The sequence below is a fragment of the Aspergillus piperis genome (genome assembly GCF_003184755.1).
Source record: "Aspergillus piperis CBS 112811 unplaced genomic scaffold BO85scaffold_1, whole genome shotgun sequence".
NCBI lineage: Eukaryota > Fungi > Ascomycota > Eurotiomycetes > Eurotiales > Aspergillaceae > Aspergillus > Aspergillus piperis.
Genome location: NW_020291591.1, coordinates 303,305 through 326,759, shown reverse-complemented (window position 1 = coordinate 326,759; position 23,455 = coordinate 303,305). Strand labels below are relative to the sequence as shown.

General features: G+C 50.4%; 9 protein-coding genes across 9 annotated transcripts; 3 read left to right on the top strand and 6 right to left on the bottom strand.

Moving 5' to 3' along the window:
- Window positions 1-94: 94 nt before the first annotated feature.
- On the bottom strand, window positions 95-2,205 carry sen2 (tRNA splicing endonuclease subunit SEN2). Its single transcript, XM_025658906.1, has 2 exons — window positions 2,071-2,205; window positions 95-1,815 (listed from the first exon to the last, which is right to left on the bottom strand). Exon 2 carries the CDS (start codon window positions 1,764-1,766, stop codon window positions 285-287), a length of 1,482 nt encoding a protein of 493 aa, XP_025520532.1. The 5' UTR covers window positions 1,767-1,815; window positions 2,071-2,205; the 3' UTR covers window positions 95-284.
- Window positions 2,206-2,328: 123 nt separating this feature from the next.
- BO85DRAFT_482505 (H/ACA ribonucleoprotein complex subunit NOP10) lies at window positions 2,329-2,955 on the top strand (the record flags this gene model as incomplete). The annotated part of the gene is made up of 5 exons (XM_025663104.1): window positions 2,329-2,468; window positions 2,562-2,575; window positions 2,634-2,748; window positions 2,822-2,874; window positions 2,933-2,955. 5 exons carry the CDS (start codon window positions 2,329-2,331, stop codon window positions 2,953-2,955), a joined length of 345 nt encoding a protein of 114 aa, XP_025520531.1.
- A 188-nt stretch (window positions 2,956-3,143) lies between these two features.
- On the bottom strand, window positions 3,144-4,895 carry BO85DRAFT_3791 (rRNA-binding endoribonuclease). The gene is made up of 2 exons (XM_025656328.1): window positions 3,850-4,895; window positions 3,144-3,795 (listed from the first exon to the last, which is right to left on the bottom strand). Exons 1-2 carry the CDS (start codon window positions 4,621-4,623, stop codon window positions 3,283-3,285), a joined length of 1,287 nt encoding a protein of 428 aa, XP_025520530.1. The 5' UTR covers window positions 4,624-4,895; the 3' UTR covers window positions 3,144-3,282.
- Window positions 4,896-8,127: 3,232 nt separating this feature from the next.
- On the top strand, window positions 8,128-9,520 carry BO85DRAFT_359764 (uncharacterized protein; the record flags this gene model as incomplete). Its single annotated transcript, XM_025655525.1, has 5 exons — window positions 8,128-8,328; window positions 8,388-8,492; window positions 8,552-8,925; window positions 8,985-9,052; window positions 9,105-9,520. The coding sequence occupies 5 exons, from the start codon at window positions 8,128-8,130 to the stop codon at window positions 9,518-9,520; spliced, it is 1,164 nt and encodes a 387-aa protein (XP_025520529.1).
- A 1,103-nt stretch (window positions 9,521-10,623) lies between these two features.
- Window positions 10,624-12,746, top strand: BO85DRAFT_493863 (Zn(II)2Cys6 transcription factor; the record flags this gene model as incomplete). The annotated part of the gene is made up of 5 exons (XM_025663847.1): window positions 10,624-10,775; window positions 10,827-11,604; window positions 11,652-11,804; window positions 11,849-12,318; window positions 12,377-12,746. 5 exons carry the CDS (start codon window positions 10,624-10,626, stop codon window positions 12,744-12,746), a joined length of 1,923 nt encoding a protein of 640 aa, XP_025520528.1.
- Window positions 12,747-12,966: 220 nt separating this feature from the next.
- Window positions 12,967-14,686, bottom strand: BO85DRAFT_482502 (MmgE/PrpD family protein; the record flags this gene model as incomplete). Its single annotated transcript, XM_025663103.1, has 2 exons — window positions 12,967-14,199; window positions 14,294-14,686. 2 exons carry the CDS (start codon window positions 14,684-14,686, stop codon window positions 12,967-12,969), a joined length of 1,626 nt encoding a protein of 541 aa, XP_025520527.1.
- Window positions 14,687-16,085: 1,399 nt separating this feature from the next.
- Window positions 16,086-16,993, bottom strand: BO85DRAFT_515240 (uncharacterized protein; the record flags this gene model as incomplete). Its single annotated transcript, XM_025664772.1, has 2 exons — window positions 16,086-16,790; window positions 16,850-16,993. 2 exons carry the CDS (start codon window positions 16,991-16,993, stop codon window positions 16,086-16,088), a joined length of 849 nt encoding a protein of 282 aa, XP_025520526.1.
- A 1,630-nt stretch (window positions 16,994-18,623) lies between these two features.
- Window positions 18,624-20,327, bottom strand: BO85DRAFT_443944 (M18 family aminopeptidase). Its single transcript, XM_025658905.1, has one exon. It carries the CDS (start codon window positions 20,244-20,246, stop codon window positions 18,696-18,698), a length of 1,551 nt encoding a protein of 516 aa, XP_025520525.1. The 5' UTR covers window positions 20,247-20,327; the 3' UTR covers window positions 18,624-18,695.
- A 188-nt stretch (window positions 20,328-20,515) lies between these two features.
- Window positions 20,516-23,049, bottom strand: BO85DRAFT_443943 (glycoside hydrolase family 71 protein). The gene is made up of 4 exons (XM_025658904.1): window positions 22,502-23,049; window positions 22,004-22,059; window positions 21,314-21,955; window positions 20,516-21,267 (listed from the first exon to the last, which is right to left on the bottom strand). The coding sequence occupies exons 1-4, from the start codon at window positions 22,638-22,640 to the stop codon at window positions 20,692-20,694; spliced, it is 1,413 nt and encodes a 470-aa protein (XP_025520524.1). The 5' UTR covers window positions 22,641-23,049; the 3' UTR covers window positions 20,516-20,691.
- Window positions 23,050-23,455: the final 406 nt, after the last annotated feature.

Below are 23,455 nucleotides of genomic sequence, written 5' to 3'. Positions count from 1 at the left end.
CTCTAGGTTTAGCCTGTCCGAATCGACAAGCCAAAGACGATCTACAATCCATCTATAGAACGAGAGGATGAGCAGTACTATATAAGGAGCGCAGGAGGTGGTCAATGTTGCATTCTTCACACCAGTAAACCGTGATCAACAACGCCAACCATAATGGCTTGTGAGAGGAGCAGGGTTACATATGGTTACAATGAGTAAAGTGCTTTACGTCTTGCCAAAAGAAAACCCAAACGCTCGAACAGCACGATGCATATAGTACAGAGAAACCAGATGATGCACTCATTTCAGTCCCGAGTCCGATTGGGGACCCATCTTCGAATAACCATTTCCCGGACTTGATAACGAGACAACATCGAACCAATATCCTCTTCCGAGGGTGTATCAAGCTCGTAAGACGTTGGTGGAGGCACTTCCACATAGCATACCACCAAGCTCTTCTTCACCTGGGCTTGGACTCGATTGACACAATGCAGCCACCACCAACTGCGCGCTGTCTTCTCCTCACACTGGGCCTTGCGCTCGGCCGTTTCAGACCAGTAGCCATGGCCATAGGATGGGACGACCACGACAGCAAACTCAGCATGTGAGAAGACCGGACCACGGTTGTAGAGAATGTAGTCCACACCGAACTTCACTCCGGAGCGCACAACCCAACCCAAAGAACGGAAATGGTGGTACACAACATATGATATCATGAATGGGTCGTCCGGCGTGAGATCCGCTGACGGGGCTCTAGGAGGGAAGTAGGAGTGTCGACATAATAATGGCAGCAGAGAAGATGTAGGAATCTCGGTTTTGCGAGTATCATCGCGAACACGCAAGACACCCAGCCCATATGCAAGAAAGAAGGCCTCTTCGTTGGATAATTGAAGATGCTCTTCATTATTTAATTCCGGCTCCTCATCCGCCTTACCTCCGTGCACATTTCCATCCGCAGATGTTTCTGGCAAGCTCAAGATAGCCGAATCAGAAGCGAACTCCTTGGCTTGAACAACCGGAGAAAACCGCACAGTTTTGCTGCCACTAGGTGACCGCTTTCCGGCGGAGTTAGGGGTGCGTGCAATGCCGTCTTGTGATACTGAACGTTGTGACTCAAGGAGCTTGGCTTCCCTGGCTTCCCGTGCTTTTCTTAGGGAGAACTTCTCCGTAGTTGATACTGCGCCGTCAGAGCCACTGTTCGGAGTGGGTGAGAGGGATGACTGCTCGTTTGACGTCGCGGTGCCGTCCCTGGCAGCCGCTTCGGCCTTGAGTCTCTCCTCAATGGCAAGCTTTTCCATCCTCGCGCGCTCCAGTTTCAACTCGCGGCGTTCCGTCCGCCGCTGTCGTGTAACCTCTTCGCTAGTCATTCCTCCAAGTAATCCTCGTCTCTTCTTCTCACGCTCAAGCCAGCTCGGCTCACTTCGACTCAAGGTTCCCTTACCAAAGAAACCCATCTCCCATAGCGCCTTTATAGCCTTAGGGTCTGTGACATGGACCGAGGATGTGGCAGAGTCAAAGTAGGCAGAGTAGACTTCCTGGTGAGGGGGAGAAATAAAGTACGTCAGGTAGGAAAGCAGTACACTGACGAGCGAGAGAGGGTTATGGGGGATGAGAGGAGGGAGAGGATGCACCTCAACCGGGAAGGGGAAGCGATGGATGTGTCGGTAGTTGGGCCTTGGAGGCCGCGAACGACGAGCTGGGGAGGCAGCATTGGGTTTTTGAGAAGAGTCGGACTTGCCAGGAGCAGCAGTCTCCGAAGCAGGACTAGGAATTGTATTGGAAGCCATATTTAACAGTAATTCTTAAAAGCTCAATTGGATAGATATTCGATTCTAACTACAGGGAAGAGTCAGCAAGAAACTCTTCAGTTACAAGCTGGAATGTAGCCGCCATCGCCAACCCCGACAGAAGTAATCAGAATCATTGTGTTTCTCCTCAGATACCGTTGTAGTCAATACAAAGCCTTCACTGACAACAGCGAGAAATCAAGGTTGCCATTGCCTAAGCTTAGGTATGTCATCATCACCGGAGAAAACAATGAAAGCAAAAATCCTTCCAGCAAGACCGACAAGGCTGCTGGCTGAAGCTTACCCGAAATCCTGTGCAAGATCTGGGGTTGGTCAAGCCATTACACGAGAGGCAGCTTGTCCCTCGTGATGCGATGTAGTGTATCTTTAAGAATACAGAATATCAATTAGCGAAAAGATCCCAGAGTCATTATGCAAGACGGGAATGGATGCGCATCAACATCATCAACATCCTCAATATTCCCTCATCCTGCCTGAAGTGCGATGGGATGGTTTGCGGAAGGAAGAAAAAAGTGTTTGGAGCTCGCTTGGGCAGCCTTAAATGGGACCGCGCGTGACTAAGCTGGCCCTTGGCCCGTGCCCCGTTCGCTCCGCCAAAAATTTCCTGCGTATCGCCGAAGTTCAAGTCCAGCGGTTTGGCATCGATAAACGCACTCGTTCACCACCCAGCACCTCTCTTTCGTGTTTCAGTCGACTAACAGATCTAATTTTTCAAGTAAGTCTGTCTGCAGTCTACTTCAATGCTGCTCGCTCGTACTGACTAACGTTCTCTAGGATGCATCTTATGTGTATGTTTCTCCGCAGTCGGACTCCCCTCGATCGGTCATAACTAACGAATGCACAAAGACTCTCTGGGCCCTGATGGCAAGCGGGTTTACACCCTGAAGAAGGTCACCGAGGATGGTCGCGTTACCAAGAGTGCTCACCCCGCCCGTTTCTCTCCCGATGACAAGTACTCCCGGTAGGTTCCTCTTCGCCAACGGTATTCAGACACATCGGAGAGAGACTCAGGACTAATGATATCGGCTATCTAGTCACCGTGTGACCCTCAAGAAGAGATACGGTCTCCTTCTGACCCAGCAAGTCGGTATGAAACTCCGAGTACGATTCCCAACATGGTGGACATGGCTGACGACAGACTACAGACAAGGAGGCTGCTAAGCTGTAAACGGGTTGACGGAAAAACATGATTGAGATACAAAAGGTGCTTTGAATCATTTATGGCGAATGGTGTTATCTATGGTCTTTGGACGATGAGAAACTTTTGTTCGGTTTCTGTGCGGTGCCCATGGCCGGTATCTTAGTGTGCAAAATATACCATCCAAGAATTTGCTCTATATTCGTTACCCTAGCATATGCTATGTGTATGCTCTATAAATCGTTGATCACGAGCCGTTCATCATAATCCATCACAGAAATAGACCAAAGGTGCAGCCATAAACTTTTAAGCCAGACGCCAACCCAGACTGATGCAAAGAGACGAGAAGCCATGCCATTACCGCTTCCTCGAGTTGACATTCCTGCCAGCTCCCACACGGACCCGACCGTTCTTGTTCCGCTCTCCCGTCAGGATGCTTGGGAGGTAGTCCTCGTCCATGAGGTCGTGCTCCTTGCGCATTCTGCGGTTCTGTTCTGCGGTGGCTCGAACATACTCCTTCTGGTCTTCCGCCAGAATCAATTCCGTTCCCCAGCCACCCTTGCCACCACCTCCCTTCCACTTTCCGTTAGAAGTGCCGTGGACGGGCTTAGGGACACTGAAACGGTTGCCGCGGTTGTTCCACTGCATGTTCTTTTTCAGGTGCATCTTGAACTGTCCATTCGCGTCAGTCGTGCAGGAGACGCGGGTGAGCGTGTCTTTGCCGCAGCGGGGACAAAACTGCTTGTTCATGTCTTTGGTGGTGAAGAAACAGGCATGGCACCGCTTGATGAAAGACTTCAGATGGCGAATTCGCTGCAGGGTGGAAGTGGAGAGCAAGTTCAAGTTCATCTGTAGCAGCACGTTTTGACACTGTGTCCTAGTTAGTATGGGACATGGTCATCGGAGTGAGAGTTAAAAGCTTACCGCAAAATCAGTAGTCATGGTGGCAACCTGCATCACCTTGGGCTCCGGCGCCGCAGCCGCAGAGCTAGCCTCATCGCGGGCCTGCCGCTTCTTCAAGTTGGAGGGCGTGATCCAGCCACCATCCGAATCATCACCATCATCTTCCTCCTCTTGGATGTCGTCGGCATCCTGAGGAGTCGGTTCCTCCGCCTGGGCCTCTCCAGGGGCAATTTGCACCGCGGTCTCCGGTGTGCTGGTCTCCTCTCCCAAACTTGCGTTCTTCAGATCTTCTGCAACGGCATCCACCTCAGCACCCTCGTCTTTGTTCTCTTCCTTTTGGGTGGACTCGCCCTCAGTCTCACCCTTAGCCTCCTCTCCCTTCTCTTCGGCCTTTTCCTCCTTCACGGGTGGCTTTCCGTTCACCTGTTTCTGCCCCGGAACACTTCTCAGTCTCCAATCACCACCATTGCGCTCGCATTCAATCTCGTATGCAAGCGCCAGAACCTCAATATCCGTTTTACTCAGGACAGCCCGATCACCAGTCTTGCGTGCAAATTCGCTCAGGACACTGACGCTCTTCGGGGATGGTGTGCGCTGCTTCAAGAAGGGGAGGTAGAGTGTCTCCACACGCTGGCGGGCGTCAGGGTCACGGATTTCGCTGACGACGGAGGGGGTGATGAGGAGTTCTTCGCATTGTGCGAGCAGCGTGGATAGCGGCGGGGTATTCTTCAAGATGGGACCGGCGTCAAGGACGATGGTGTGGACGGGCTTCGCAGGCGATGCAGAGTCCGTCATTTTGGCGGTAGATGATGTTAGTATCTCTGCGACCGTCTATCAAACTTTGTGAATGGAAAACCAATGTAGGAGTGAGTGTATTGATTGACTCTTGGGCCGCAATGGTTGGATGGAAATTCCTCGGATGGGATTTTCAACTGGTCTGTGCATCGGTCCTTATCTTAGCGCCCGCTTATCGAGACTCTTCCGACTTTCTCACCATCACTCGCGCGACAACTGGTCAATGCCATAGTAAACAAGCCGGAATTCCTCTGTCTGATCCATCGTCCCGGAAGATTCAGAATATTCTGACAGATTCCCTCGAAAAGCCACTATCGTGGTCTGTCTGTCATCTCGACATCCACATACAAAGTCTATGTATTTCAAATCACATGGCAATGACAGGTCATTCTAATGCAAAAGGCCCCGTCCATGATCCATCAGAGCCATCCAAGTACGAGTACTCAAGGTGGTCGGCACACCAGTAGCCTTCCCAAACCACGCATTCCTCGGGAATCGAAAAAAAAGAACAATCGAGGAGATTAGGAGCACCGCGAGAATCTCATTAATTTCGCTTCTCGCATGGCACCATCAGGATGCCGAGCTCTCCGCGCGAAAAATGAAAGGAGTGCGTGTTCTGTCCCCTAGCAAAATGAATGATGGCGACTAGCATCAACCGAGCAGGGCCACGGTGAGTCCACTTGCCAAAAGTACTTGCATACAGTTGACTCATTCTTCGTCTTGACCTGCACACAGTCAGTTTGCGGATTCTGAATGGAGGTGCCTGGACGGAGTACTCCGTCTGACTGCAGAAGTGCGAACAGTACCCTGGACATGCGTCTAGCTATCTTCACACTAATGCAGGTATCCATGGAATCAAAAGACTGATAGGCCGTTCGTCCGGTGGATTTTTGCTGACAGGTATTCCGTACCGCGGATGATTTCAATCCGACTCAGAAGCTACTGTATGTGACGGGGATCTATGGCTATCGTGCATGGCTCACAGATACAAAAGCAACTGGCACTTCAAAATTTTGGGTTATTTTGTCGTGTTTGATTGGCTTCGCCATAACGGTGGCGCGCAAATGCCAGCTGACACTTCAACTGGAAGAACTTTTCAGTCACCATCGCCGAGCAACACGAATTCTGAGTAGACACGCAAGCAAGAATGACAAGAAATAGAGAGTATGTGTGTGTGTGTGTCCACGTGTGGACTTTATCATCTTATGGTCCATACTATACGCTCTATTCGATGCATGGCAGAATTCCTAATAATGGTTATATATAGAAAAATCGCTGCGCTCGACCTGTCCAGACGCTGGCTCTCTGGGTAGAAGGCAACCGGCTGCCTCGTCTCCATACAGTCAAACTTAGGCGACGAATACTCCATATCCACGACCAGTTCATGAACACTGTTGACTCACTCGAATGGATCAAGTAAAGGTCTTCAGTAGTAATCTTGGTGATTCTTTGACCAGGTCGCTACGGGTATGATTCCCGAGATATATAATTGGGAGTGGATGAGTCCCACGATTGTGTCACCCAACTCCTGATGGCTGGTAGGAGATCTTGATGCACAGTCCACTTCGGCCAATCCAGAATGCAGGCGTACTGATCGACCAATGGATATGGCTCTGCGTGGAACTATCAGTGCGGTGGCGACGAGTGAGGGTTACCGGAGTCGAACGCGCAGCACCAAATACTGCTTCCCTCCTTTAGAAAAAAAAGATGCACGCTATGGCCAAGCGACAATGGACCGACAATCATCCAATTCTAAAGATCAATAGACAATAATTAAATGAGCGGACTCGAGTTTCGTCTGCGGTTGGCTGTTTTTGGCCAACCCGGAGGAAGGTCCTGGCGCGCCTAGTCGGATGTGATACATCGCCTTTCTTTTACACGCCGGGCGTTTCAGTCAAATAACCGCACCAACACCAGCACCCTACTGATCAATCAGCATTGTTTGACAGAATTGATGGCCTATCCGTCGAGTCTCCTCACGGGCTGTAGATAGAGACGCGAATTTCCGCCTGTACGGTACTTTGCCCCCCTGCATGTCCGTTATTTAATGTGGCTCTGTTTAAGGCCCCGGAAATCATGCCATGAAATTCCCAAAGAAGGAAATGACAGGTCGCATCGGCCAGCTGGTGCACCCAAAAGTACTTTTGATAACGGATAATGCCTCCCCCCTCACAAGGTCAAGTGCTTATCCAGAATTGAATCAATCATTTTGAGATTTATGGAAGTATCTATAGGGGAGAAAGTATGACAGTCCTCTGCATCCCTTACTCTGCTCATCCCTGCCCCTGTGTAGGATCCGTGGCAGGACTGATCTTGATTGATCCCCTCTCTGTACAACATCGCCCAGCAAAGCCCTCTTAGGGGGAAAGCAGAGAGTCACCCGATGTCATTTAGGGGCACAGGCCATTTGCAGGCACTGTGGAAAGGACAGACTCGGAGATAATCTATTCTTGCAGCTTACCTGGCCTCTGCGCTGTGGCATGGCTCAATGACAGCTCCGGCCCCAGTCCCAGGGCAAGGAGTCGTGGGCTCCACGATCTGCTGGCTGGGCAGACTGTCATCCAGCCCGTCAAGATTCGTCAGGTTCGAGACAGACAGCTCTACGCACAATGTACTTCGTACGCACGCCGGTCGTATGCAAGTGCCTCCGCAGACGCATAGAACAATCCATGTATGCATCCAACCAGAGGAGAGTTTTGGATACACCGTCGATCCACCGTCTCTCCACTTTTGTCTTTGACAGACCAGACTGGGCGGTAATTTTTTCAGTGACCGCGGATGCAGTCAATGGCCGATCATCATGGACAGTATCCATAACCCTAGCGACACCACAGGGCTGGAACATGTCGCTTAGGCCTCTGCTATGCATGGAGACCTCTCCAGTCACTCTCCGCAAAACCTACGCACAATGGCTGCAAGCAAAACCAGAAAAAGAAATCGCGCGAGGCACCAAATGTACCTTTTATTTGCCTTTACCCATCTATCAACCTGAGTTTGTGCCAGGACCACATTGTGGCTGCTCTCTATCATTTGCTTATTTGTCTCCTCCCTTGCTTGCTTTTCCTGCCCTCCCTTTCTGCACCACACACCCATTGGACCCAGCTCCTGTCCTAGGGTCGGTCCGTGAATCCGGAGCAGCAATTAGACATGACTGAGGATCTTCACGGGCTCGGTACCATTGGTCTATTCGCATCCTTGTAGTCAGACAGAGCCGTTACTGGGTCTCACCAAGCGCAAAACGTTTATATCCCCATCTTTTCCCCCTTCCCCTGCGAGTGTCCCCCTCACAGTGACACGCGGAACAGTGCTCCTTTCGCTCATTGGGGGGTCAGTCGGACCCCAGGTTTTATATGAGTAACGTTGCTGGTCTCTGTACACAGAGGCCCGTGTACTCGTGAACACTCGGCCACAGTATACCCTTGTTCAGCCCGACTTGTCTCTGGAACACCGACAGACCAAGCCTCGTCTAAGTGCTCCCACGGAACGATCATTTTGAATGCGACCATGATGGACTCTCACACTCATTTCGCCCGAACGGATGATGGAGCGCACGGGTCATACATGTCACCCAGAGGGGGTCGAGCGTTAGCCGTCAGTGTTGTGTTTACCAGTTTAGCAACATGTTGTGTTGCTGCTCGTATTTACACGCGCACCAAGTTGATGCACCGCATGGAGCCAAACGACTGGATGATATTGCTGTCCTTGGTAGGTGCATGAAACCCCGACAGAGAGACAGCAAGTTGCTGACTATCGGGATTGGTAAGACGTTGTCCTATGTCTTTATGGGTCTATTCGTCGTGGAGGCCCTGAATGGAATGGGCATGCATGAGGCACACATCCCACCATCAGTCCTGTTAAAGCAGATGAAGGTAAGTTAATATCTTACACAGCATGCGCGGCTTGGCATTAACATAAGCTGGTCGATCAGGCATTCTGGCTTACCATTCCATTCTACAATGCTGCATTGCTGCTTGCCAAAGCGTCAATTTTAATGCAGTATTTTCGCGTGTTCCCAACCCGGCGCATGCGGCGCATTTCCTGGATCATGATCGGCGTGCTTGCTACCTACGGATCATGGGCGGTTCTCAGTGCTTTCCTCAATTGCATCCCCGTCGCCAAATTTTGGAACCCGACTATTCCGGGATACTGTCTGAGCATGGAGGGACTGTGGTTCTCGAATGCGTCCATGCACATAGCTACCGATATCGTGATATTGTTGATACCAATCCCGGCCTTGTCAGGGCTTGAATTGCCGCAGAGGCAGAAAATGGCCTTGATTTCAATTTTCGCTCTGGGTGGATTGTGAGTGTCCCGGTACCCACACACTGTTGGCAATGAAATCTTACTAACGCTCTATCTAGTGTCTGTGTAACTAGTGTTTGCCGGTTGGTTTCCCTGAAGAAGATTTCCGACTCTACCGACCCGACTTGTAAGTCGTCCCTCTAGTGCACCACGCGGCTTGTGACTAACAGAGTACTTAGACGACAATGTCGGTGCTGCATCCTGGTCTGCAATTGAATGCAACACGGGGATAATCTGTGCCTGCCTGCCTACCCTCCGGCCTCTCATTTCGCGACTCCTTCCACACTTCCTCTCAACTCTAAGCGGTGGAGGCCATGCGTACGGCTACGCACATGCGCCCTCGTCGCAAAGCCAACCGCCAACGTTCTGGAATGGCACTGGCACGGTGACAACTACGATTACCACACACATGGACGATCTGGAGTACGCTCATTGCACGGGAGGCTCGGATAGATATCTTACACTTGTTCCGGGACACGAACTTGGTGGGAAAGGAAAGCTTATGGTGCGAGAGACCAATAATTCGGCCGGTTTCCGCGATTCAGTGACGGGGAAGGATGTGCGATCAGACATCGCATCGCCGTCATCATCGTGAACAGCGTACTATGGACAGTCGACCAGGCCAATAGGAGTCGCAGTATATTGATGTCATTCTTACTGATACTATATTATAGGATCTATTGTTACCATTTCGTTCTTTAAGCGTGTGTTTCCTTTCTGTCTATACCTCTGCCGATGTATCTACTGGCTGTTGCCTTGTTCGACCAAGTTATATATATACTATACTACTATTCTTTGTTTCAGCCCCCGTGCATTCCTTTATGATAAGGCCAAGTGGGATATGGCAGCTAGCCCTAATCGGCAAGCAATCCCCAGTCGGCCCTCCACTAACTGTGAAGCGCCGCAGCGGCCTAAGAATCATGACCCACTGAACTGATGAGCGATCCTGCCATCTTCGGGCCTCGGCAACTATCAGTGAAATTGATGATTCTTTTCAATGATTTCATAGTGCGAATAGGTTACAGAACACGCAGCAGTGGCTTGCTTGCAGATGACCTTTCTCTCTCATTCCCGCAAACCAGCACCCGGTGCAACACCATAAAACAATAATTCAGCAAACTGAAGGCCTCGCAACTGAACCGAAGCGGCAATCATTTTATCCCGACGTTTTTCGAATCGGTGTTTCGGCAAGATCCTTATTCATGATCTGAGGTAAGATTATAGTCCGTCGGCCCGTAGCATGGGCCACCAGGTCTGGCCTATTGCCGGACTCAGGTCTCGATACCGAGCTAATGCCCGGTAGATACAATGCCTGCCTTGTTAGGGATAAGAAATAACTGGCGCTCTATTCGTGTCATTGATCCTGTGTATAATGCACAGACGGCTAGGTCTGATGTTGGCCCGGTAGGATCTAGATTGAGTGCCTCTTTAGGTTAGATCGTCGTCCTTCCTATGCATAACATGGTAGGTGCTTTCCGAGCACTTGCATTATTTTGGTGAAATGAATGTAATGATGGAGACCAAGTGTAGCGCTGAAGGTAGATGGATCCTCTATGACGAATATACGGGGCGAGGCCCTACCTCCTGCCTGGTTCCCTTTGTCATTCATTGACAGAGGACAATTTCTTGCCGACAACATACATTGTTGTTTTTCTCGGTGGACGACACTGGAATACAGGCATGAAAATTGGTAGGAACATGAAGCCCTCGGCCCCTGAGCATGCTTGTAACGAATGTCGGATTCGGAAGGTTCGATGCGACAGGAAATCGCCCTTGTGCTCTAGTTGTCGCAAGTCAGGGTTGGTCTGTCAATACACTAAGGGGAAGCGGATTGATCATACCAAGAAGCTGTCTGACTTCCCTCCTAAACCGTTTGATCATTGCGGCTGACTTGGTTGCAGAGTAGAAGATGTTCAATCACTCGCAATTCGTTTGCAACGATTTGAAGAAGCCCTTGTTCGATTCTCATCTATCGTACAAGCCTCCACCTCGCCTCTCAGCAGTTTCTCGACCACCTCTTATAGCCCAAATACTCGACGATCGAGTGTCCGGGGATTATGTAGCAATTCCAGTACGTCCGAGGAAAGCCAGACAGATAAATTGGTTGCTGAGCCTTTGGGGAGTGATGGGTACGGGCAACTGAGCTCAATCTATGCCGAAGCTCAAGCTGCCGGTGACCAGTTTGCCTTGTCATTGCCACTATCAAACAGTCTCGGGCCATTAATCTTCTCCCCTAGCTCGGTGCTGCAAGCTCAGCTTGCCAGTGCATGTGCGCTCTTCCAGAAACTGGTCACGGACAAACCTCCACTGTTGGATTTTCTCCAATATGATGACCAGCCGTCTTGTCTTCCACCACGAGCCTTCCTGGAAGCCTTCATCGACACATACTTTGCCGAGATCAGTTCATTGCTCCCCATATACGACCGACAGAGCGTTCTGACGGCCATGCGGACTCAGTACGAAACCCTGGACGTTCCTGATCCAGCCTGGATTGTATCGCTCAACAGCATCCTCCTTCAGACATTGGAAGGAAAGTCCACTGCAGCGAAGAAGACGGGCATGATACCTTTAGAAGCGGGCCTTATCACCCACCTATTGCAGAATATCCGGCGATGCTTCAACAATCTCCAAAGGCTACTAGAACCGCGTATGGCAAATGTGCAAGCCCTCTTGAACCTGGTATGGCAGATCTGCATTTGTTTGAATCCAACTAAACTTTGATGCAGGCTTTGGTTGCTCTCAGGTACTTCCACTTTACATTATTCGAGACTGTCTTCACCCAGGCCTGTGAGCTCGCCAAGTCGATGGGGCTACACCGGAGCATGGGCAAGCCATGCGCTGAGGGTCGGAATCTGTTCTGGTCTCTCTTCATTATAGATGTGAGTTCGTCCTCATCTTTTCTCTTCTCCGCTAATCGAACAAGAAACACACATCCCTGATAACCGGCACACCATGCCTCTTGCCATCCTATGACGTTGGTATCCCGCTTCCCACCAGCTCCGGCATTCTACTCAGCGATCAATTCGATGCGCGCATCTCCCTCGCTCGGATTCATGAAAGAATCTCTCGCAGTCTTTACGCCGGTATTCCGTGCGTCAGTCGGAAATGCCTGAGGCGGCGTGCCTATAAGCTTGTTCGACGCCTCAACGACTGGACCACCCAGCACAGTCACATTCTCTACCCCCCAGCCAGCACCACCACTACTGCACAGCAGGCCATCGAACTCCGATACGCCCTCTGCATCTGCCATGTGCTAGTGCAGCGCTGTATACCTGCCTCGGAGAGTCGCCAGATTCGACTTGAGCATGCTCGCACGGGGCTACAGCTTCTTCAGGAACTGTGTGAGGGATACCATCCGGGAGACAGCATTTCCGGCTTCGCCATCTTTGAAAGGTGAGTCGTTCTCTGCATTACTTTACCAGCTAGAGAACTGATACAGATTGTTTGCCAGCATCTTACTACGTTACCCCATTGTCCCCTTTCTCGAAGTCTACATCCACCTCCTCAACCCCGAAGACAATGACAGTCCAGCTGTCGTGACTTCCGATGTCAATGCCCTGGTTTTCTTCGCTACACGTGCGGAGTGTCTTGCTACAAACGCTTGTGAAGGCTCTCTTGCCGATACTGTCCGCTCTATATCTCAGCTATGTAGTCAGATTGCTACTTCGATTCTTCAGCAGAACCGGCGTCTTCAAGCACAACCAACAACACCGAATAACTATTGCATTGACTATGGCGGCATAATTGTCAGGGATTATGATTTCGGAATGATGATGGATGGGCATGGTAGCTACCGTAGATACGATGATGTGTGGTGTTGAATGTTTCTGTAACTATATGCTAGGTATTACTTGAGTAGACTTCAACAGACTCTTCTATGGAAGACAGATAACCCTACAACACTCTTCGCCTTCCTATACACGGTTTAGAACGACTACTGGCTCACAAATATAATCCTGACCATGTTGAATGAGTCAATTGATTAATAAAATATCCCATCACAACCAACGCCCCTACAAATCAAAACAGATGACTAGTTCACTACTGCAACGGATTGACCACATTCACGCTCAGCAACTCAATCAACTCATCCACATCCTGCAACTCCTCCATCCCCAGCACAGCCTTTTCAATCTTCTCCTGCCTCTCCACCCCAATCAACCCGCCCGTCAACCGACGAAACTTCTCCAAGATCTCCTCATTCGAAATGGGTTCATCCACCCCCTTCGGCTTCAACAACGAATGCTGAACCTGAGTGCCATCCGCAAATGTGGTCGAAATCAACGCACCACACCCAATATTCGGCTTGTCCAACTCCGCCGTATGCACACAACTCGTCTTCCCAATCAACTCCCAAACCTCATCCCGATCCAACTTTCCCGACGAAAACTGCTCCAACAACACCTGTCCATCCACCAGCTGCGACGCCGCCACAAACGCCGTATTCATCTGCGCCCCCGTCGGGGTCAACGGCCTCGTCTCCGGCGCCCACCCACAATGATGAAACACAGCATCACTCAACTGGATATGAATCTCCTTGATCTCTCCCAATTTCTCCCGTCCAAAACGCTCCGGATACATCTCCTGCATCTCCGCCAAACACTCAATCGTGCCATGAATCCCCCCACAGCACGCATGCAACTTCAACCGAATCCACTCTGCCGTATGCCAAAACGTCCCCAAATCCTTCGCCACTTCCTCCGGCTTCGAACTAGGCGTATGCTTCGACCCGAGGCCAAACATTGCCAGAAATCCTCCATACGGCCGCTCAAACACCTTCTTGATCCCTTCGTATCCTCCCCACGCTAACATCGTGCCCAACAGTCCATTCCTTGCCGCGAACCCATGATGCATCCGCTTTACCATCCCGTCGTACTGCGCCGCCATGAGCCCGCATGCTTGTGTCGCTGCTACTCCAATTGCATCTTCAATTTGACCCGCCGATAAACCGAGTAGCTTTGCGGAACTGCCTGCGGCTGCGGGCCCACCAAATACAGACCCGCAGTGCCATCCCTTTGCGAGCATCTCGGTGCCGTGCAGCGCCATGCCCACGCGCGGACCAACCTCGAACCCTACCACCGAGGCGAGAAGAAGTGTTCGCCCGTCGATGATGCGCGGTGCGGTCGGATGGTTCCGCGCACTGACGGCGGCAGCGAAGAGAGGGGGTATTACCACAGCTTGTGAATGCAGGGGCGCCACGCTGTGGTAGTCGTCTACTTCGCAGGCTTGGATCCAGGAGCCGTTGAGGGTTGCGGCTGCGATGGCACCGAGGCGCTGCCAAATCCGTTAGTACCTTGACACACTAACTTTATCTTTTAATCCACGTAATGGATCGAACGTGAGAGTGAGAGATGGGAGGGAAGAATACCTCTTCATACCCAATAACCACATGCTTCCCCTTCTCCTCGAAGACAGCCATCGCATCAAAAGCCTTCTGCGACCATGGGACACGTGCACCAACGAGTGCGCAGGCGATGCCATCAAGGAAAAGGTACTTGGCGCGGGTGCGGACGGAGTCTGGGATATCTTCTAGTTGGAGGGAGGCGATCCAGGTACAGAGTTGGCTGGTGACGCCGTTGGAGGAGTTGTATGCTTTGGTTACTTTCTCTTCTGCTGCTGCTGTTCCTTCCTCCTCTTTGTTCTGGGGTTGATGGTCTTTTTCTTTCTCTTTTGGACCATCTACCCCGTTGAGGGTAGTATTGGTGGTAGGGATGGGCGAAGTAGCAGAAGCTGCTTCAGATTTAGCAGTGATGGCGACCATATTGTGGATGTATTATAGAAACTTTCCTCGAATAAGTCTTGATTGATTGATTGAGAAAAAAATGACCCATCTTCCAGATATTCGACACCCTATTTATAAACCCCCCAAAGACACGCAGAGAGAACGTCATCCAAAACAATTAACAGGGAGACAAGCAATCACCACACGGACAAAGTCGGTGTACCTTGCCTGCCCTACCACTCCCTACCTACCTGTTCTACTACTACCATCATAAGCTAGTATCCCACGCAAACCCCCCTCATTCAATATCCAAACTATGAAATGATTGGTCCCGGTAATGCAGGAAGGAAGCTAGTTGGACGCCTAGAAAGTAGTCTAATGCTCCTCCAGTCGGATAAGAGGAGGATTTCGGGGGTGTTAACAATATCAGTTGATTATAGGCTGGGCCGACCGGGTTCCGAGAGCCGATTTTTGTGTTAGTCTGGTTTTTTTCTGCTCAGGGGTCTGGTGATCTTGGTAACGGAGCATGTGATGGTGAACTCTATATAGAATTTTTCTGGGGATATTGATTGATGTCATGAGTGGTGTTGTTTGTCTGTATGCATTTGCTAAATCATTTCTTTCTGTCGATCAATCGGTTGGTTGTGTGGGATGGAAAGTAAGTAAGCAGTAGGCAGTAAGCAGTAAGCAGACCGGGTAATCGGCGCTATTGTGCTATAGAGAAGAGGACATATAGGGGGTGGGGGTGGGAATGAGTGAGGGCTTACGCTTGGGCCTTATCTATAATGTATATTGGTGGATTATTATAGTCTCGGACTCACGTATGACGTATGTCACGAACGGAGGCAATCAATTGCCTTCTTGGGGAAATAATCTATCCTATTCGACTAATTCCTGTTGGTCGTATTCTAGTGTACTAAGAATTCGTTCATTCCTTGCTTGATTACCGTTCGTATTTAAGGTTGAGTTACATAATCTGCTAATCCTACTACTGTTTCGCAATGTCAACCCTAGTTATCACCAAATAAGCCTCTCCACCATCTCAACTCTCAATGTCCATGAGAAATCCATACTGAGAAGTGCGAGACCATGTCTCTTCTAGATATAGACTAGTGAAGACCTCATGACGGCCTGGCGAGACTTGAATATCAGGATCATTGCAGAATGTATTTCCGCCACTGCAATGAAACCTTTCCATGTCTGCCCACCGATTGCGCCACAGTTAGAGACTGTTTTCCAGTCCTGGCATTTACTACCTCACTACTCTCACTCTCAAGCATCAAATGTATCCTAATCAGGGGGAACAATAGGTAACGTTCTTCAAAGTCTGATTTGAGGCATAGCATGTCAGTCCTGAATGCCCCGTTTATACCAATCAATTCCATATCAAATCTATGCATACACCAAATACTATATACGACAAGCAATCACTACTAAATCAATCATACGTCTTCAACCAAGTAAGCGGCGTCTCAGGCATCACACCAGCCCCCACCAACTGCCCCCTCAGCTTATGCACACACAGCACCTCCCCACCGGACATTGTCTCCGAACTCTCCAAATCCGCCCACCAGAAGCGAAATATCGGCTTGAACCTCTCCAACTCAAAGAACCCCTGTAGCACGCCTTTCACATGCTTCCACATATATACAATCTCAGCCCGCCAAGCCCACCCATGTCCCTTGATTTGCCAGTCCCGGGCAGTCAGAAGCATCATCGCCTCGACATACCGCACCGGCATGGGCATCTTGACCGGGTACAGGGTATCAGGAAACCGGCCCCAATGCTGCTTGTCCTTCTGGGGAGGGAGACAGGGATTAATGGCTAGGATGAAATGGGGGTCATCTTCGGACAATTCTCCTAGAGTGAGCTCAGGCAGGTCCCAGAACAGATATCGCTTCTCGTATAGACAGAGATCAATGTGAAACACTGTGTTCATCTCTGCCCAGACACTCCCGTTTAGGTGGAAGGAGTGGTAGGGGATGAAGGGGGTTTCGCGGGCTGAACAGGTCTTTTGTCCCATGTGGGGGAAAGGACAGAGAAGATGGGGGTAGTACATGGGTTGCTCATCGGGAAAGTTGGCTTTGCGGAGGATGCGGATTGCTCTGTTTATATCATAGCTTTCCAGAACGAGTTCGATGTTCTGTTGGGCTTGGCTAGTCGGTTGTAAAGAGTCTAGATGAGATCAGGCAGTTGACTTACACCACGGAGTCCAGGGCTTCCCATGGCTTCATACATGTAGTCGCCAATTAGGAGACATGGTATACCGTTCTCTTCAAGGAGCTGTACTATATCTGCGATTACCTGGTAGTTCACCTCCTGGCCTGTGTATTCGTATCCAGACATTTTGGTTTGATGCAAGTAAGGCAGTGTTATTGGAGAACAGGAATGTGTCCTCAAAGGTGGGTTGACAGGAATATAAATCATTGGAGTTGCATGTCTGACCATGGTGATTGTTGAAGCCATACCTTGTGCAATTGAATAACTTGGAGTTTCGTGAGGATATCTTCCAGCAGGTGGAGGACATTTAAAGGGTTACTCCTTGTTCTGCAACATGATAGAGAGATTATGCAAAGAGGACTTCAATGTCAGTTGCCGATTGTATATGGCTCAATAGTATTAGGGCGCTTTAGCTGGGCTGTAGCGAACTGCGCAACCATCGGATTCGGGGCTTTCCGGATGAACAGAGAAGAGTGTATATCATGTCTTGCTTGCTTTGTCTTAAAATTACCAGGCATGCTTCAGTTGAATCTTTATCCTTGAAAGTTCATTTGGTATCTTTGTGAGAGATAGATTGCAGCTCTGCTGTATTCTCCCACATTGCATATTGCACATATGTTAATACATCTGCTACCATCTTAGTATTGAGGTAGATTCATCTCTTGGAGAGTATTCCTCGGAACCATCCTTCATTTTTTCCTAATATCTCGGGGCCGCCAATATAGCACCAATAAAATTGAAGAAGATGTATGCCTTGAGAGGGGGCTCGAACCCGTCTAGAAATGCGGCCAGTGTAACTGGCCTTTTATAAGATCTTGTCGACAAGTGAATTTATAATTGGACTTAAACGGTAAATCCCGGTAGCATAATCCAATCAACTAAGAGGGAGTGCAAAGCCTTGGCTACGAGCATGAACGGTTAGATAAATCCCATTTAGGCTCCTTTTGTGGAAGATTCCGATCCACGAGACATTACTCAATTTCAAGGAAATTACCCCTATGAGGGCCTTGTCTTCCTGCCGCTTGAGTTAACAAGCGTATACAGTTTCATCAATCAGGTTCTTTGTTTGATAGGTCTCTTGTCCTCAGCTTCATACAGCTCATACTGCCCACCTAGACCGCTTCATAAACCGCCCAAAGCGGCAGAACTCCATCGACCTCGCAAAGAAAAACACGGAAATAGACGGCTATAGACGGAAATCCATTTTGTACAGCCCCGAAAAACCGAGTCAGCATTCTGTTACTTTTTTGACCGCTTTTATTGGCGGCTCATAGTGGCAGAAAGTTGGATTTTGTGGCAGAACATCAAGCCCATGACCGCTTTATACACCGCTATCAGCGGCAGAACTCCGTCGACCTCGCAAAAGAATTTGCGGATATAGGCGGATATGAGCGGATATATTTTTATACAGTCCAGGAAAACTGAGTCAGCATTCTGTTGCTTTTTGTTCCGCTTTTGGGGGAGGGGGGCAGAATATGTAGTATTTGGGTCTATTCATCTACAAGTTTTTAGAGTAGTTCGGTAGTGGTAAAGCTACTTCTTTTTCTTACTTGATGGGTGTGATTCCTTACTGATTATTTCGAGTTTGAATTCATATGGTTGGTGCTGGAGGTTCTCTATTTAGTTTGAATATCGAGGTAAAAGCTACATATTGGACTTGAATATGCAGGACAGCCCAAATACAGAAATACAAACTTTGATGCAGTCTCGAAAGTCTGTTAGTGTACTAAACTCAATACCTAAATAATAAAAAGAGTCTCGAATTTGAAGCACTACACATAGCATTGGGAATCTATATCTAGACTATCATCAAAGTACAACGGTATGTCTAAAAGTCAGCAAACTCCTTGTCAATCTCCTCAAAGTAGTCGAAGAAGCCCTTGAACAGCTGCACTCCGAGACCAGGGTCCCGACTGCCTGTCGTCGCCCGGATACTATGCATACTGAGCTGAGGAATGCCCACATCGATTGCCCGCATGCCAATCCGGGAGCTAGTCATGGGTCCGATAGTGCCGCCGCTGCGGGAATCATTCCGGATCTGGAAGACCTGCAGGGTTGAGCCGCAGCGCTCAGCGACACGCTTCATGAAAGCATGGCTCACACTGTCCGTCGTCATGTGTCCGTTCGAGTCGGCGGAGACGGACACGCCGACGTTCAGGCGCGGGGCGTGGTTCTCCAGGTACACGTTGAGGAAGTTGGGGTTAACCGCATGAATGACGTCTGAGGAGACGAAGAAGCTATTGGCTACGGTCTGCGCTAGCACGTTGGGACCATAGCTCGGGGCGAACGCCTCGGCGATGCGCTCCATCACGCTGCTCATAAAGTTGGACCGAGCACCCTGGCGCAGCAAACTGCCAATCTCCTCGTCATCAAACATACCGACCATCTTCACCGACCCCGGGGATGTGCTGTCCGGCGAGGCAATCAGAGCCTCCTGAGCCGCGTAGCAGCATAGCTTGTCATCAATCCGCCCCGCAAAGATCAGGTCCTTCTCCAGACCGCCCAGCTGCGCTGGCTGACTGTCATAGAGTTCCAGTTCCCAGTTGAGAATGGTGTTGTAGTCCGTAATGCCCAATTCCTTGGAGATGACCTTGACGAGCTTCTCCGGCTGCGTAGAGGCAAATGAGCCCGCCGCGAAGGGGCTTGTAGTGGACGACGTTTGCTGCTGGAAGAGGTCGGAGTTATCCACGCCAATTACAGGGACCATCTGCGTCTCCTTGTTGAAGGGGCCCTGGGATGGCGCGCCGAAGTGCGGTGCCAATGTGGGAATACGGGCGATCGGCCAGTCCAGCTTGACCAACTTGGACTCGACCTTTCCGCTGCTAGGGTCCCGGACCAAGACACGCCCACCAATAGATAGATCCCGATCCCACCAAGTCTCATTCAGAGCACCTGCATATGGGGCAACTCCGAGCTGCTGAAAGCCGGCCTTTGTGGGGAGCTTGGACACGGGCTTCAACTTGGCGGTGAGGGCGTCAATGTGACCGGCCACGATAGCCATACCGTTTCCACTCTTATAATCCTTGCCAATAGAGAACGCGATGAACGCGCTGGAGTTCCGAGTGCAGTAGTATTTCCCGCCGCGTTCGAGCTTGGAGGTCCACGCTTCGCGCTCTGGCAGGCGCTTGTAACCTTTGCTTTCCAGCTGTTTGGTGAAGCCGTCAACAGCATGGAAGATGGTCGGGTTCGCCGTCATAAACTCGCAGTAAGGTTTCGCATAGTCATCTGGGTTAACGGACCCCGGTCCCGCGGTAGGTTGCGCGGTGGGAGCAGGAGAGACTGGGGAGTAGTCCTGGACCGGGTCGGGGAGGTGGCCGGACGAGCTGGGACGATAGGCCATGGCGGCCTCACGGAGGCCCATGATGTTCTTCTTGGCCATGGAGCTGTAGGAAAAGTAGCAAAGGTGGTAGATGAAGTAGTGGAATAGTCAAGTGGGCAATTGAGGAGGAAGAGGATGAGGAGAGGGAGGGAATTGGAGAAGAGCGGAGAAGGGACGAGGTCAGCTGAGCGGAGCTTCGACGATCATTCCGATAAGCGCCGTGACCAGTTTGGTTGCTGAGGCCCGGAGCTCCGTCGGGCGAAGGCAAAAGTGGGCTTTATTGTAAACGGAGAACAAATGTCTACGGTCATTGGTGTTAATTGGAATAGTCACAACAGCAATCGCTTAAAATTCACAGTAAAACGGGGCGTGTATAGCTCCCAGAATCTATGTACCAGCCAAGTTGGTCGGTAGCTGCGTCACTGATAAGCTGCGTCCCACTTGGCCCGAGCCGAGGATGAATCACTATCTCCTATCTCCATCTATCTAGTCTCATAGATTCGGTTTAGTCGCTCGTTCCCACATAGGCGTTCCAATTTACATTGCCATCCTTACAGTCATCCGTGATCGCTGGTCCAACGGCAACTGCAACCTCATAGCCATTCCGGACCATCGCTATCCGCACCGGCCCCGTTTGCCCGTTGAACGGCACCGAAAAGTGATGGATTCCCGGACCCGACGCCTGCAGAATTGTTGGTTCGCAATATCCGATCTGGACGTATATCTCACAGGCGTCTTTAACAGTAGCACTGACAAATACTCTGTCCTGAGCAAGTTCATTCGGTGGCATCACCTCCTGGCCCACATTAGGATCATTGCCCGTCGTGCCGTTGGCACTCCCAGCGTAACTCGGATTCAAGCGATACCAGTAAACCATCTTATCCTCCAAAGACAGTGTCTGATTCGCCTGGTACATACTATTCATCCCAGACCCTCGATAGGCGGCGATGTAGTGGGGCAGCAAAGCTCGCCACGCATCGTGCGGGCAATCCAAGACGTACTTGGAAGATCCGTCAGGCATCCCGGGTTCATAGATTGGTCCTATATAGTGGGATTCGCCGTAATCATTCCAACTGATGATCTAATCATGGTCAACAGTGCCCAGCACCATCCGAGAATCACCTTACCTGGACAAAGGCCGGCTGCAGATTCATGACTTGCTCCCACCGTATATGCCACAAATCGTCCCCGCGCCATAGCCAATTCTTGTTCCACTGGGGCAAATTGGTGTAGAACCAGGGAGAGACAGGCATCATGTATGGCTTCCCGGAAAGGGCGTGCATCCATTCGCGATCGCTCGTCACGTTTTTGTTCTGTGCCCCCACCGGCCAGGCATCCCAGCTGAAAGCACCGTCAATGATATCCAGGTAATCCCTGAGTCTTGCCGGCCCCATATCGGGCCAGGATGGCATAAAGAAGCAATCAGCGGAAGCTTTGATGTACGGCCAGTCGCCTGCATTATCAGCCCCTATAAAGGTCGATACTAGCGGCTTCCCCTGATAGTGATATTGGGCACTTCGGTTCCGGTAGGTGTTGATCGTTGTGATCACCCGATCGGCCGGCCATGGGCCTCCGGATCCATAGTCAAAAGACAGGAAGAGGGAGAAATTCCCGACGCTCTCCGCTGCAGAGTACGCTTTCTCGAGGACATCATCGGTGTAGCTGTCCTGGGGAGCAATGTTCAGTGCAAAGCCATCGATATGAGCTTTTTGTGCCTCTCTAATGTCTGACTCCCACTGCTCGGGGGTCATAGCAGCGGCATTTCCAACCTAACACAGTCAGTGATCCGTTCTCCCATGAAAGGCAGAAGTACTCACGATAAAATGAGCGAAAACAGTCTGTGGGCCAGATCTGGCGAGCACCGGCGTTGCAACTATAAACCATGAGATTAGACAGCCGATTAGCATTTCATCCAGTGTTGAACATCAATTGTTGGGTTTGAAGAAGCTGAGTGGATGAGTTTCGTATGTAGACAACTGAAAGCAAAGTAGTGCTATCTTGAGCACAATTATAAGCACGCCTAACTGTGTATACTTTGGTTTCGTATACAAACTTCAGTCGCTAAGTGCCGAAGGTGCGGTCTCGACATTTCCAAGCCAATAAGTAAGTAATACATAGGCGATCTACAATATAAACACACGGGATCACTCATATTTCTCCAAAAGGTATCCCTATAACAGGAACAAAGCAGACGGATACGAGAGCGACAGAATGAAGGGAAACAGCTTAATGGCAAGATCAAGCCGATCATTTCCCGATAGAATCAATCACAGCTTTCAGGAATGGGTGAAAAATTATGAAATTTCGGTACAAACCTGGAGGTAATGGCGGCGGAGGACGGTGATACTGCTGATTGGGCGGTGGACCCGTCTGCTCAACAGACGTGGAGGATGGCTCCAATATCTCTTTGGCATGACGGGTAATCCGGTCTAGCCAACGATCGAGGTGTTTCATGATGGAATTTGAGGAGGGAGACCAGGGCGTCGCGAAGAATCCGGCCAAGACACGAGTGAGCCGGCGGGAATGAAGGGCGTCTTATTGGCCCAAGGAGCAAGCTTCTTATTCGGTAATCAGAGGCGTCCTCTTCAAGAAGTCACAGCGACGGAGATTTCAGGGCGTTCAGCCGGGTGCTGTACAGCTTCGATGACACGGGGAAGATCGAGATCATAAATGGCGGGGACGGGCTTGGCAGTGCACCGAGAGCTTTTAGGCAGAAGTGCTTCATGTTGACAACTGTTGACAACACGAAGCATGAGTAACCCAAGAGAATAAATCGAGCTATCAATGCAGAATCATGCATCTAAAGTTAGACCCGACTCGCGATAAGCGACGGGCGAGATGAGATCTGCAACGCGGCCAGCTCCAACATCGACAAGCAACGGCAGTGCAGCTGACAGGGCCCAGGCCTTTTGTCTCCCAAAACTGTGTATTCGTATATTTGGGAATTACCTCATGTGCCATGTGCTATGTCAACATCGCGATGGGCCAGTTGACTAACTGTCTAATTGTCGAGGCCATTGAATGTTGTTGATAAATGACGTCATTTCAGAGCGAGCTCTCGGAAGCAAAAACTCTGGGTAGCACCAAAGGACAGTAAGTCGGGTCCCAAACATTGCCTATCATAGCGTACCGTAGGGTCGGCGACCGGCTTTGTTTCAAGCTTTGAACCAGAAATGGGGTACCAATGCTGGGGAGCATGACAAGCATGACAGGCACCGACCTCACGGTGATGTCAGCTATGGAGGCCCCGCGAGAGGCGAAACAAATAC

Excerpts from the sequence above, each read along its gene's own strand:
- BO85DRAFT_3791 (XM_025656328.1), bottom strand. The coding sequence starts at position 4,623 with ATGACGGACTCTGCATCGCCTGCGAAGCCCGTCCACACCATCGTCCTT. Across the intron at positions 3,796-3,849 it reads CCATGACTACTGATTTTGCG|TGTCAAAACGTGCTGCTACA; the intron begins GTAAGCTTTTAA and ends ACTAGGACACAG.
- BO85DRAFT_443944 (XM_025658905.1), bottom strand. The coding sequence starts at position 20,246 with ATGGCCAAGAAGAACATCATGGGCCTCCGTGAGGCCGCCATGGCCTAT.
- BO85DRAFT_443943 (XM_025658904.1), bottom strand. The coding sequence starts at position 22,640 with ATGAAACACCTCGATCGTTGGCTAGACCGGATTACCCGTCATGCCAAA. Across the intron at positions 21,956-22,003 it reads CTGTTTTCGCTCATTTTATC|GTTGGAAATGCCGCTGCTAT; the intron begins GTGAGTACTTCT and ends TGACTGTGTTAG. Across the intron at positions 21,268-21,313 it reads TGCAGCCGGCCTTTGTCCAG|ATCATCAGTTGGAATGATTA; the intron begins GTAAGGTGATTC and ends GACCATGATTAG.
- sen2 (XM_025658906.1), bottom strand. The coding sequence starts at position 1,766 with ATGGCTTCCAATACAATTCCTAGTCCTGCTTCGGAGACTGCTGCTCCT.